We start from the raw sequence: 13376 nt of genomic DNA, 5'->3' as shown, positions 1-13376 counted from the left end.
CCACCCAAACAACCCTCATAAGTCAGTTTAAAACTGTAAAAATAGGGCACTTGGGTGGCTCAGTGGTTGAGCATCTGCCTTTGGCTCAGGTCACGATCCTGGTGTCCTGGGATTGAGTCCTGCGTCAGGCTCCCCGCAGGAAGCCTGCTTCTCTCTCTGCCTATGTCTCTGCCTCTCTCTTTGTGTCTCTCATGAATAAATAAAATCTTTAAAAATAAGACTGTAAAAATGTATTTATTACCTTCCACATATGCTTTTGTTGTCATTTAAAGTATATTTCAGAAAAAGATCATTACTAGTGGAAGAATAAGAGAGAAACTATTTGTTATTCAGAAATCTGTTTTATATTACAGTAGAACCTCTAGATGAATGAATTTCTATTTTATAGTCATTCCCCAAACCTTTCCATTTTCACTTGAAAATCTTTAAGATTTGCCTGGCATGCAAATTAAATAACTTTATTATTCATTTGAAGCTTGCAAGTCAGATGTTGGTAATTGATTGAGAATTAGTGAGTAGAATAAACATTTGTGAGCTTAGAAATATGCAAAGCATATCAGACGGGATAATTTATGCAACATTATCGAAGCATTCATCTGAAGTTTGTTTTTCCTGCGCAAACAAGAATGGTCATCTTATTAAATTGCCTCGGAAGTACTGTGAGCCAAAAGGTCAAAAATCTCACAATGAATCATCCTAACCTATCACTCGACTCTTCCTTTTCAAACTCTATTTTTAAAGCTTCTGTGAAGAAAACATCATTTTTGAACTCTTGTAACCTGCTGGACAGCATCTGAGGCAGTGGCTAGTGCAAATGGCTGGATCCAATGCCTTCTGACATCACATTGTTTCTTCATTCAGTTCTTTCTCTCTCTGGCTGTGACAATACAGCTTCAGATAACAAACAATGTGACTGAACAGCAGAGGTAGTCTTTGCTCGCTAGCTACAAAATAAAAGAGGGGTGTGTGTGTTTCTCTCTCTCTCTCTCTTTTTTTTTTTTTTTTTTTTTTTTAGCAATCGTCTCACTAATAACACTGGACGATTCTGAAAAAAGTTATTGTGAAGAACCAATAACCCTGAATAGAGAACAGTCAGGGAAGCAGAGAAATGCCATACAAATTCCAAACACCAGGGTGATTTCACAAAACAAATAAACACAAAGAATGTTCCTTAGTAGCATGCTCTGTTGGTTTAGGGAGCCAACCGATGTCCCCACGTGGGACCAGCATTCCAAGTCCTAGTTGTGCAGTGACCCACTCTGGAGGATAGACAGCAGGTCCGGGGGTGTGAGCCTCTGGACTTTTCCCAGAAGGAAGCCAACAAACAGGAGGAAAGAAAAGAGCTTCCTATTCTTCTCCCTAAGGGCATTTTTAAAAAATGTCAAATGGAAGAACTCACAGTTCTCACATGTGTAATGAATGCAAATAATTGTCAGCTGAGAGAAGAGAATGCCAAATCATCCCTCTACAGGAATGACTCTATTCCACATGTACATGACTCTTAAATAAAATTCAAGTTAGAAAAAAAAATTTAACATACCATTGTTCATCCAGAAAATGCATGTGTAAGTGTAGTGGTTGAAAATTCAGTGTCTGATGTTAGATTGGCTGTGTTTCAATTCCTGTTCCACAACATGAGTGCCATGTATCCTGATCAGAGTGACAACCCCCCTGCCTCAGTATCCCCATCTTCAAAATGGAGATGACAATGGCACCTCTTTCTCATGGATTTATGTGAAGTGCTTACCCAAATTCCTGCCACAGTGAGAACACTCAATCAACGTTAGCTTTATCATTACCTATAATGGGCTATATATTATAGCCATTATATCCTCATAATTTTGGGTCCCTGGACCCCACCCAACCCACAAGCAAGATGCTAGGTCAGCCAAGAATGAGGCTCTGCAATAAGCTCTTAGATCACAGAGGATAAGAGATGGGTTCTCTTTCAAGCCTCATCCCAACTCAAAAGTCTACTACAGCCATGTCCAGAGAGGGCATGGGAGTCTTTCAAGTCCACAGGAATGGCTTTTGGAGAAGTCAAAGCAGCCAGCACCATCCCCAGACTATTGTCAGCACACTAGCATTATACACAGAGACGGGTCATGGCCTTGATTCAAAGGAAATGGCCAGGATGGTCTGGCCACAGGGATGGGCCTGTGGGAAGGCAGTGCTTACAAGGAGAAAACTTGTTCTTTCCCTGATCTGATCACTGGTGCCTGAATGTGCTTAGCAGGGAGCAAAGCTTTTTATACACAGAGGCCCACTGATTACACTCACACTAAATTTTTTTAAATGGATACCAAATATCTCCCTAGTTTCATTTCTTTTTAAGCCAGTGGACACTGTTTCTGGAAAAAAAAAAAGTTGAAAAATACACGGGATGAAGAAAGTGTGAGAAGGAGAGACTCTGGGGTCACTCGCCATTCCCCTTTGTTTACTTCAAGCAAGACAAAACAACTAATGGCCTTTTCAATAAAATGAATGTCAGAGACATACCACATATTTCAAATTATAATTAATGGCTATTTACAGTTAATTTCATTTTACCTTCCTTTGCTCACTGGAAACTTCTCAAGATTTATTTTTCCCTATAGTTAAATGCTTATAAGTTTCCTTTGCTTTGCTGCAGATATTTTCCTTCCTAAGCATAATTTCCCTGGCTGATCTTCCATCTAAATGTTAAGTAACTTTTTGGTTTTATGACTTGAGTGCCTAGGACATAACATAGTATCATTAACAATTCATCCAAGATTCTTATAGATGAGGAAAAGGCAGGTCCAAGAAACTGACTAATGACAGAATTTTGAGAAGTACAAATGTGGGTCAACTAAAGATAGTTCAAAAATTGCTGAACTTGGAATGTCAGCATAAAACAGGACTAAACCTGTTTTTTAATTGTCTCTAAGATTTGCTAAGAAAGCAGTAGTTGTGTGGTCAAGGTCAATCCATTCACAGATGCTGGCCATAGCTCATAATAGCATTATGAACCATAACGTGAGGTGACACTCCCTAGTACTTTGGCTACAGACAACCCAGTGGTTCAAGTATACCTTTGTTGTGAGCCTGGAAAATTACTAGATGATGTGATTTTCTAAGGTCTCTATCAAACCTATGACTTTATCATCTTTTATATCATGCACTTGACTGCTTTTCCTCTGAGTCACCTCGTTTTTCCTACCTTTGCCCAAGGAACTAAGTTTTAACTTAGGAAACTATGGTGAACTCTAAAACTTAAAAATAATTCAGATTTGCTGCTAGAAAATGTATGATAGTTATTTTTATTAGTTTCAGAGTGAAAAGCGCAGGACCTTGAGCCCATATGAGCACATCATTTCCAGGTTCAAAACTCATATGCTCTTTGGGAATTAACTGAGAAACAGTGGCTTTATGTTCTTGCTCCTAAGCTGGATGGTGATCATATGTCTGATAAAGAGCTTTTAGAAAAGTACATCATAGGATTGGTGTAAATCTCAGCTTAATAAAACAGACCATTGGGATGCCTGGGTGGCTCAGTGGTTGAGCATCTGCCTTTGGCCCAGGACTTGATCCCGGGTTCTGAGATCAAGTCCCACATTGGGCTCCCTGCATGGCTTCTCCCTCTGCCTACGTCTCTGCTTCTCTCTGTGTGTCTCTCATGAATAAATAAGTAAAATCTTTTAAATAAATGAACAAAATAAATAAAAATACAACAGAACATGATCAAAAACAGAGCATCATCTTTCATGTTCAGCCAAACTCAGATCAGGACACTGTTGAAATAACACTGCAGAAGCATCTCTCTTACCATTCTGAATGAGAGTTTGTGACCGTGTGAATCTTCCATGGACAGCTGTCATATGCAGTGGACTTTTGCCATCTTTGCTCTAAAAAAATGAAAGGAGAGAGAAACAAAGGATCAGTGACATCAATCTGAAACATCTCTATGGATACTACTGTCAATGCCCTGAAAATAAAATGTCAAGTTAGATTTTTTAAAAAGTATAATAAAAACTTATAAAAGGTAAAAGATAATTTTGAAAGCAAAAGTATATATAGCATCTCAAGTTACTGCAAAACATCACATTTTAAAGAAGCTTAGAGAAGCGAAAATTATTTTAGAGAAGAAATGTGAAATTTCTAGTTACATTGACAATTTTAAAACTATCCTGTTTCAAACTGAAGTAATCATCCAAGATGCTTTTTCCTCTCTCATGATCTACTGATGAAGATGGGTTTCCTTCAAGGCATTTCATTTTTCAATTTTTGTCTAAAGTACATGAAAAAAGACAAATGATGTGTTAAGTGGCTTGGCCCTGTTTGACCTAAAGTTGACGAAGACTGCAGCTCTCCGACCTGACCTGGTATGCTCCAACACTCCCTATATCCTAATTCCATAGAAAAATGACACTTCTGATTGTTCCAAAACAGAAATGCTGGTTTCAATTAAGTCATTAGAAATCATAAAATTAAGGCATATAATGGATTAGCAAATTGCCATTTTAAAGATCACCTAGAAATGTGTTGAATTAATACATCTCTTTATTACTTAAAATATAAATGGAACTCCCTGATATAGATTAAACCAAAACATGAAAAAATGTATAGAATCCATAGACTTATCATCATTACACCAAATACCAAAGTCCTACACATTTATTAAGAAATAGTCATTTACATAAGTTCATCTAAAAATAGTAATACCCATATGCTGAATGAAATAAATCAATCGGAGAAAGACAATTATCATATGGTTTCACTCATATGTGGAATATAAGAAATAGTGGAAGGGACCATAAGGGAAAGGAGGGAAGCTGAGGGGGGAAAAATTAGAGAGTGAGACAAACCATGAGAGGCTCCTAACTCTGAGAAACAAACAAAGGGTTGTGGATGGGGGGATGGGGTGCCTGGGTGAGGGGCACTTGTGGGGGGCACTTGATGGGATGGGCACTGAGTGTTATACTATATGTTGGCAAACTGAATTTAAATAAAGTATAAAAATTAAAAATAAAAATAGTAATACTTCTCAAAACATTAAGTATCCCTAATGGAATGTATCCTTTCACTCAGGTACTGTTAATAAAAGAAAAAAAAAAAGAAAGAAGAGAAAGAAATAGATGTAGCTATTCTTTTTCTAAGTCTCAGGAGAAACATTTTCCAAAGTCTAGGGTTAAATATGAGATTTTAAAAATGCAAGTTCATTTTTGCGATGAAACCTATATATACCTGTGCTTTAAAATGCACTGTTGGTGGAAATGTAAATTAGTGCAGCCACTGTGGAAAACAGCATGGAGGTTCCTCAAAAACTTAAAAACTAGAATGCCATATGACCTAGTAATTCCACTACCCGTATCTACCCAAAGAAAAGGAAAACACTGATTTCCAAAACATTTACTGCAGCATTATTTACAATAGCCAAGATATGGAGACAACCTAAGTGTCCTTGACAGATGAATGGATAAGGAAAATGAGGTACACACAGAGACACACACACAGAGGAATGTTACGCAGCCATAAAAAGGATGCGCTCTTGCTACTTGTGACAACATGGATGGACCTAGAAGGTATTATGCTAAATGAAATAAGTCAGACTGAGAAAGATGAATACCATATGATTTCACTCCTATGTGGAATCTATAAATCAAAACAAATACACAAAAAACAGAAACAGACCCATAGGTACAGACAAGTGATGGTTGCCAGAGGGGAGGGTGTTGGGAGGACGGGCAAAATGAGTGAAGGGGAGTGGGAGATACAGGCTTCCAGTTATGGAATGAGTAAGTCATGGGAATAAAAGGTACAGCATAGGGAGTAAGTCAGTGGTATTGCAACAGCGTTGTACGGTGACAGATGGGAGCTACACTCGCGGTGAGCACTACATCTAGAGAAAGTGAATCACTGTGCTGTACACCTGAAACTGAAGTAACATTGTATGTCAACTATATTCAAATTTTTAAAAAATATTTTAAAAGAAAGAAAATATGGCAACCTAAAAATAAATACATTTTAAAAATGACTATTTGTTTTAAAGAGTTCACAATGGGAAACAAATCATCATTTGAATAAGTATTTTTCAGAGTGAACCAAGGACTAACTGCATCTAAATCACCTGAGGCTCTTGTTAGAAATGTGAGCTCTGTGCCCTAACTCAGACACTGCAGTCTACCCTGCACCGCGTACTCAAGTGTAGGGACCACTCTTTAGATTGTGGGCTGGAATCGCTTATAAAACCATAAGGATTCAAAATAAGAACTTTTATTATATCCTATAAGTCTATTCCTTAGAAAGGAAGAAAGGAGTCGTGCACAATCTTTGCCAAGGTAAGAGATCATCAGGACAGTAAATGCATCAATTGAAAAATAATCTTTATAGTGAAAAGTCATCGGGTAAATGGGAGGGAAAATAGGACCTTTTCTCCATCTAATATGATTGCAACCTGTCAGAAAAGATTGAGAAAGGAAGATGGAAGTAAGCTTGCAGCTTTACTGAAATGGTATTTTTAGAGGAAAAGGAACAGCAACCAAGAGAATAAGGAGTCAATTGCAGAAATTGCAGAGTTGACATTAACTTGTCCCTAGGTGGTGCTATTTCTTTAAATTTTGCTCCAATATTTTTCTCTTAAATTTAATTGAAAACATGACAAATTAGCATTTAGTTAAATATATATAAAGCCATAAATATTTCAGTGCTTAGATAATATCTTTATAAATATTTAGTTAAGAACTTCTCCGTGTCTAGAAAATAGCTTAAAGGCTTTACCGGGGAATAACCATCAACTTGGTAGTAACTACCTAAATTGCAGCCAGAGAAGCCAAAGCAGAAGTAACCAGTTTCTGTGGTGTGTGGTTTACAAAGCTGGTTCCACTTCAGGGATGGCCAGTGTCACCCCCTTCTATCCCATGGACTGCTTGTGCTTTTGGTAAAGACCAAACTGTGGTGTAATACAAAAGACAGCTACATCAGATCTATCTTCCCCTGGGTTCATCTACCACTGAGTCCAGTCCTTAGCTGATTTTTTTTTTTCTGCCTGAGGGATATGGTGGCAGGGGGTGGGGAAGTGTGTATAGGAAGCATTGCGAGTATCACAGGGCCATTTTGGAACACTTATGTTTACATGGTTTGAATGTAAAAGGAACTTGCTATTTCAAAAAGCCATTGGAAACTAATGAAGGTCAAAGGATAATACTTTTTTATTTTGTCTTTACAGGTTAGAACTCAGGATATTCAGGTTGAGACTAGAGATCCTACTGAGTTTCATTATCTGCCTGAGAAATTTGTCACACGGGGGGACTTGTTACTGCTGCTGTTTTTAAGACTTCAGACAAGGATAAAACATTCCTGGCATTGTCAAAGGAGAGGGTATGTTAATTCTTCCATTTATTCAAAGCTTTGCTTTTATAAGATTTTTTCTTAATTCCTAGTCTCTTTCCTATTTCTAGACTCAATTTCCCATCAGGGTTAGAGCTCAGAAAATCTTGTTATTTCGAGAATTATTTAGCTAAGCAAGAAGCTCCTCCTCCTCCTCCTTCTTCGTCCTCCTCCTCCTCTTCCTCCTTCTCCTCCTCCTCCTCCTCTTCTTCTTCTTTCTTCTCCTTCTTCTTTCTTCTTCTTCTTCTTCTTCTTCTTCTTCTTCTTCTTCTTCTTCTTTCCTTCTTTCTTCTTCTTTCTTCTTCTTTTTTTGTATATTTCTTTATTGGAGTTCAATTTGCCAACGTATAGTATAACACCCAGTGCTCATCCCATCAAGTGCCCCCTCAGTGCCCATCACCCAGTCACCCCATCCCCTGCCCACCTCCCCTTCCACTACTCCTTGTTCGTTTCCCAGACTTAGGAGTCTCTCATGTTCTGTCTCCCTCTCTGATATTTCCCACTCAGTTTCTCTCCTTTCCCCTTTATTCTCTTTCACTATATTTTATATTCCCCAAATGAATGAGACCATATAATGTTTGTCCTTCTCTGATTGACTTACTTCACTCAGCATAATACCCTCCAGTTCCATCGATGTCGAAGCAAATGGTGGGTATTTGTTGTTTCTAATGGCTGAGGAATAACCCATTGTGTACATATAGACTACAGCTTCTTCATCCATTCATCTTTTGATGGACACCGAGGCTCCTTCCACAGTTTGGCTATCGTGGCCATTGCTGCTATAAACATCAGGGTGCAAGTGTCCCGGCGTTTCCCTGCATCTGTATCTCTGGGGTAAATTCCCAGCAGTGCAATTGCTGGGTCATAGGGCAGGTCTATTTTTAACTCTTTGAGGAACCTCCACACAGTTTTCCAGAGTGGCTGCACCAGTTCACATTCCCACCAACAGTGCAAGAGTGTTCCCCTTTCTCCACATCCTCTCCAACATTTGCTTCCTGTCTTGTTAGTTTTCCCCATTCTCACCGGTATGAGGTGGTATTTCATTGTGGTTTTGATTTGTATTTCCCTGATGGCAAGTGATGCAGAGCATTTTCTCAGGTGCCTATTGACCATTTGTTTGTCTTCTTTGGTGAAATTTCTGTTCATGTCTTTTGCCCATTTCATGATTGGATTGTTTGTTTCTTTGCTGTTGAGTTTAATAAGTTCTTTACAGATCTTCGATACTAGCCCTTTATCTGATACATCATTTGCAAATATCTTCTCCCATTCTGTAGGTTGTCTTTTAGTTGTGTTGACTGTTTCTTTTGCTGTGCAGAGGCTTTTTATCTTGAAGTCCCAATAGTTCATTTTTGCTTTTGTTTCCCTTGTCTTCATAGATGTGTCTTGCAAGAAGTTGCTGGGGCCAAGGTCAAAAAGGGTGTTGCCTGTGTTCTCCTCTAGGATTTTGATGGATTCTTGTCTCACATTTAGATCTTACATCCATTCTGAGTTTATCTGCAAGAAGCCCTTCTAAGGAGGTGGGCACAGCTCAGCCATGGTCATGAAGGCAAACTAATAAAGATTAAGAATATTTTATGAATAGTAGTATCTTTGAGGGCAGAAATTCAGCATCCTTCAAGGAAGATTAATCCTTCAACTAAATGGAGTGTTTCAATTTCCTTGACCATCGTTGTCAGAAATCCATTCATGTCTTCCACTCTAAGTGTCTTCTTACCTCATTCTCCAACATCCCCCAAGCCTTCCCTAAATTCATTCTATTGATGATTAGCAGTCTATGGCGAAAAATTAAGTGTTAAAATGAAGCAGCCGTGCTTTTCAGGTCCATTTTATGGGAGAGAAGACTACCATAAACTCCATATATAATTGGAGTCCCTAAGCTAATCTGAATTGAACACTAGTCAGTTAACTAGTGGAAGGAAGTGGGTAGTGTGCCAGGAAGTGGCCTTCTAGCCTTCTGCCCCCCCACACCGAGCATATCAGTCAGCATATCTTCAAAAGGGGAATGGAGAGCATCAGACAACCTCTTGAATTAATTAAGTGAAGGCTGGTGAAGGGAGCTGCTTTATTTAACGTCAATAATACTTTTCCGGGATCCCTGGGTGGCGCAGCGGTTTGGCGCCTGCCTTTGGCCCAGGGCGCGATCCTGGAGACCCCGGATCGAATCCCACGTCGGGCTCCCAGTGCATGGAGCCTGCTTCTCCCTCTGCCTATGTCTCTGCCTCTCTCTCTCTCTCTCTCTCTCTCTCTCTCTATGTGACTATCATAAATAAATAAAATAAAAAAAATTAAAAAAAAATAATACTTTTCCTTTCTTTGGAGAATTGAAGGATGTCCTTCAGATACCAGTATGACCATATATGTGTCACAGGTTTGGGGGACATTGCCGTTTGGCCACCTGTTAACCTCCTGCCTTCTCACCACAATCCCCTGTGACTTCAACACCATACAAAGACTCTTCCCACCTTGGTTTACAGTTCCTTGGTCTCTCTGATGCCCCCTCAGACCTTCCCTTACTTGCATTAGGACCTTGGATGGGCTCCTCTTGCAAGATATGGAACTCCAAAATTCTATCTATCCTACTGTATTTCTGCCTGTTTTCCACCTCCATGAAGACATTATACTCCCCTCCATTTCCTTTCTATCTTCTCTGACTCTTCTGTTTTCATCCCTTTTTCTACTCAGGCTATGACATACTCTCCCCTGGGGTGATATCCTTTTCTCTCAGCCTCCACTATGCATCACCTCTGTGTGAATGAGGCAGCTGAAATTTTTTTTTCCATCCTCTTCTGCTCTCCCATGTTGGAAGATCACATGTTCCATTATTGGTCTCCTCAGACTGCTGTACCAAAGGCTCAAAATCACCTTCACAAAAACTAAACTTACCAATTTTACCTTCTTTTTTTAAAATTTTTATTTATTTATGATAGTCACACAGAGAGAGAGAGAGAGAGGCAGAGACATAAGCAGAGGGAAAAGCAGGCTCCATGCACCGGGAGCCCGACGTGGGATTTGATCCTGGGTCTCCCGGATCGTGCCCTGGGCCAAAGGCAGGCACTAAACCACTGCACCACCCAGGGATCCCCCAATTTTACCTCCTAAGCCTACTCTTTCTCCTGACATCCCTCCTTTTTTTTTTTTTTTTTTTTTTGACATCCCTCCTAATAACGATAGTCGTTTGTGGAGTGCTTGCCATGGGGCAGAAACTGTTCTAAGTAATCAATGTGAGATGATTTGTTTAATCCTCACAATGGTTCCATGATGAAGATGCCACTGTTTCCCTAATTTTACAGATAAATAGACACCCAGAGAGGTTGTTTCTGATTGTGTAATTACTGGAAGTCAAGGCTAGGATTGGAATTGAGGCAACCCAACCTCAGAACCGAACACTTAACCCCCATGCTGTGTTCCCTCTGAACCAGATTTCAGCTCTTACACTTGTCTTCAACTTCTCCAACTCCAATCCAACCGAATTTCATTAATTTTCTTTCTGCAGAGCCTCTCTCTTTTGTTTTCTCCCTACTCCCCTGTCCTCAGTACCTCTCATCCAAACCAGTTTTACTGACTTCTAGTTATTCTCCAATTGGCCTCTCTCTAGGTCCACTATACCTGGATTTTCTCTTTAGAAAAATGAAAATAGTTTTTTTTCCCACCTGGATATAAAAATAATACATGCTCACATATCATAATCAGAAGATTAAAACAAATATACAAAAATGAAACTAAAAATCCAAATCACATTTTGCCTCTCTGCAGTGATAATATATAGGTATATTCCAAGTATTTTTCTCTTTCTGTGCATATACACAGACACATAACTTTCCTAAATTAAAAATTTAGATCATATTTACTTATTGCATATTAATTTTTCACTGATAACACTAGGTATTATTAGCCTTTTTCATATTTGCCAATCTTAAAGGCAAATATACTTGTGTATTAGTTTGCATTTTTTCTAATTACTATTGGATACTGAAAAATTTTCATAGATCTAATAAATATTGTTTTCTCTCTCTTATGACTGGCACTTTACACATATTTTCTAGTAGGTTATCAGACTTTTTCTTATTGGTTTTTATGAGCTCTTTATATATAGTAAATGTATTAACTCTTTGCTTATCATGTTAGTGCAGAAAAATTTCTCTGAGTTGTTCTTTCAAATTTATATTTTGATATGAATACAATTTTGTATATGTACATAGGTTTTTTTGTTTGGGGAGGTTTTTGTTTTGTTTTGTTTTGCCATATAAACATTTAAAATGTTTACATTATCACACATATAATTGTTTTCCGTTTCTGGTGTTCTGTGGCCAGATTACTATTTCTAATGCTCAATTGGGATCCCATGACCTCCATACTGACTAGCAGTCCCTACAGCTTATAGAAGCCCAAACTCCTCACTCAGTTGATAAGTCTTTTTTTTTTTTTTTTTTGATAAGTCTTCTTCCTTGATCTGGTCCCATTTCAGCTTGTTTCTGACTTCTTTCCTTCATACAATCTATGCTCTTTTTAAACACAATAAATCACTATTCTGAAAATTTATCTCATACTTCCCCACTGTTAGAAATTATACGGAAAAAATGTGAAAAGATTTTAATAGTGAATAGGAAAGGTCATTAAAATGGATTGAACCAATATTCTTAGAATTAAACCTCAGAAAGAATCATTTTTCAAAAGCAGAGGCAGAGTACACTAGGGCCTTGCTTTAGGATTCCTGTGTGCTGGGGAGAAGGGCAGCTGGGTGAGGACAAGGTCACCTGCGCAGGTGAGGACATTCCATCACAGTCCGAGTGCGGTGGCAGCGGTGCATCCTGGATGCTGAGGGCCATGCGTAGGCCTCTCTTGGTCATCTGTTATGGTGAGCTAACTGCTAGCCCAGAGTCCCCAGAACCTTTCCCATCTGGAACTCCCAAGCCCTCTGTTCTGTCTATCTGGAATGCTCTCGGATTCTCTCTAGCCCTCTTCATCTCAACTGATAACAATCTTCCAACTCTCAGCTCAAAAGCAAGCTTCATTTTTGATCCTCAAGCAGGAAGCAAGTGTTGACTCTCCCATGCCACTCATCACGTTCTCTCATCTCATGAGAACCTGAGCACACTATTTCCTTACCGTACTGTAACATCTTTGAGAGCAGAGCTCATGTCTCATGTTGGAGCACTCTTTCAGAACCAAACAAAGGGCACCAGATAGTTCTCAGTAAGTCCTGCAAACATTCACCAAGCTCCCAAAAGCTGTGGCTAGAACCTCAGTGCCTTCCAGCTGCTCCTACCACTTCTGCAGTAAAAACACAGCTAAGTTTCTGTAGCACAGGACAAGGCTGTGGGAGCCAAGGTACTGAGAGTTCCCATTCTCAAACAGGACGTCATTGACAACAGTTGATTTTGCTCAAACATTGGCTCAACACAAAGGAACATAGCACAGAGAGAGACTAGGAGTGTCGTACCTGGATGTTAACATCTGCCCCGTTGTTTACTAACAGTTCAAGACACAAAGCACCATGTGTGGAGGCAGCGGCAAAATGCAGAGGGGTGAACCCGCTGTTGTTGGGCTGGTTCACGTTAGCACCATAGTCCGTCAGCTCGTTAACTACAGCATCCTGCCCATTGTAGCAGGCCAGGTGAAGAGCCGTGTTGCCATAGATATTGATTTCATCGATCTGCAAAGGAGTCCAACACAGAGCAGGTAAAATCATCAGAGCCACTTTACTGCACTTGTTGTGGGCGGGCGGGGGGGGATCGGGGGGGACAGAGGGAGACGGAGAGAGAAAATCTTAAGCAGACTCCACGCTCAGCAAGGAACCCGTTGAGGGTTTGAACCAAGAACCCCGAGATCATGACCTGAGCCGAAATCAAGAATCAGATGCTAAACTGACTGAGTCACCCAGGTGCCCCACACCTGGTACACCACAAGTTAGAAGGGTAAATGCTGAAGGCAGATGAAGAACCCAAATCTAACATGACTGGTTAATATGTATTATGTGCAATATATAAATTTAAATATTTCGCTATGTTGATACAGAAAGTTTGCTTGTC

General features: G+C 39.5%; 1 protein-coding gene across 17 annotated transcripts in view; it reads right to left on the bottom strand.

Annotated features, from left to right (window-relative positions):
- The window catches only part of ANKRD44 (ankyrin repeat domain 44), a 340062-nt gene that overhangs the window by 145502 nt on the left and 181184 nt on the right, over positions 1-13376 (bottom strand). For all 17 annotated transcript variants that reach the window (XR_013373234.1, XR_013373237.1, XR_013373238.1 and 14 more), the window contains exons 8-9: positions 12788-13000; positions 3788-3866 (exon numbers count right to left, since the gene is read on the bottom strand). Coding sequence is in view for 11 of the 17 variants with exons in the window: in XM_077885633.1 (XP_077741759.1) it covers positions 3788-3866; positions 12788-13000 (292 nt within the window). In the remaining 6 variants the exon portion in view is untranslated. The remainder of the gene's footprint in view (positions 1-3787; positions 3867-12787; positions 13001-13376) is intronic.

Source organism: Canis aureus, chromosome 36 (genome assembly GCF_053574225.1).
Source record: "Canis aureus isolate CA01 chromosome 36, VMU_Caureus_v.1.0, whole genome shotgun sequence".
NCBI classification, from domain to species: Eukaryota; Metazoa; Chordata; class Mammalia; order Carnivora; family Canidae; genus Canis; species Canis aureus.
The sequence above is the reverse complement of the archived record's forward strand: the minus strand, read 5'-3'. Positions and strand labels throughout refer to the sequence as shown.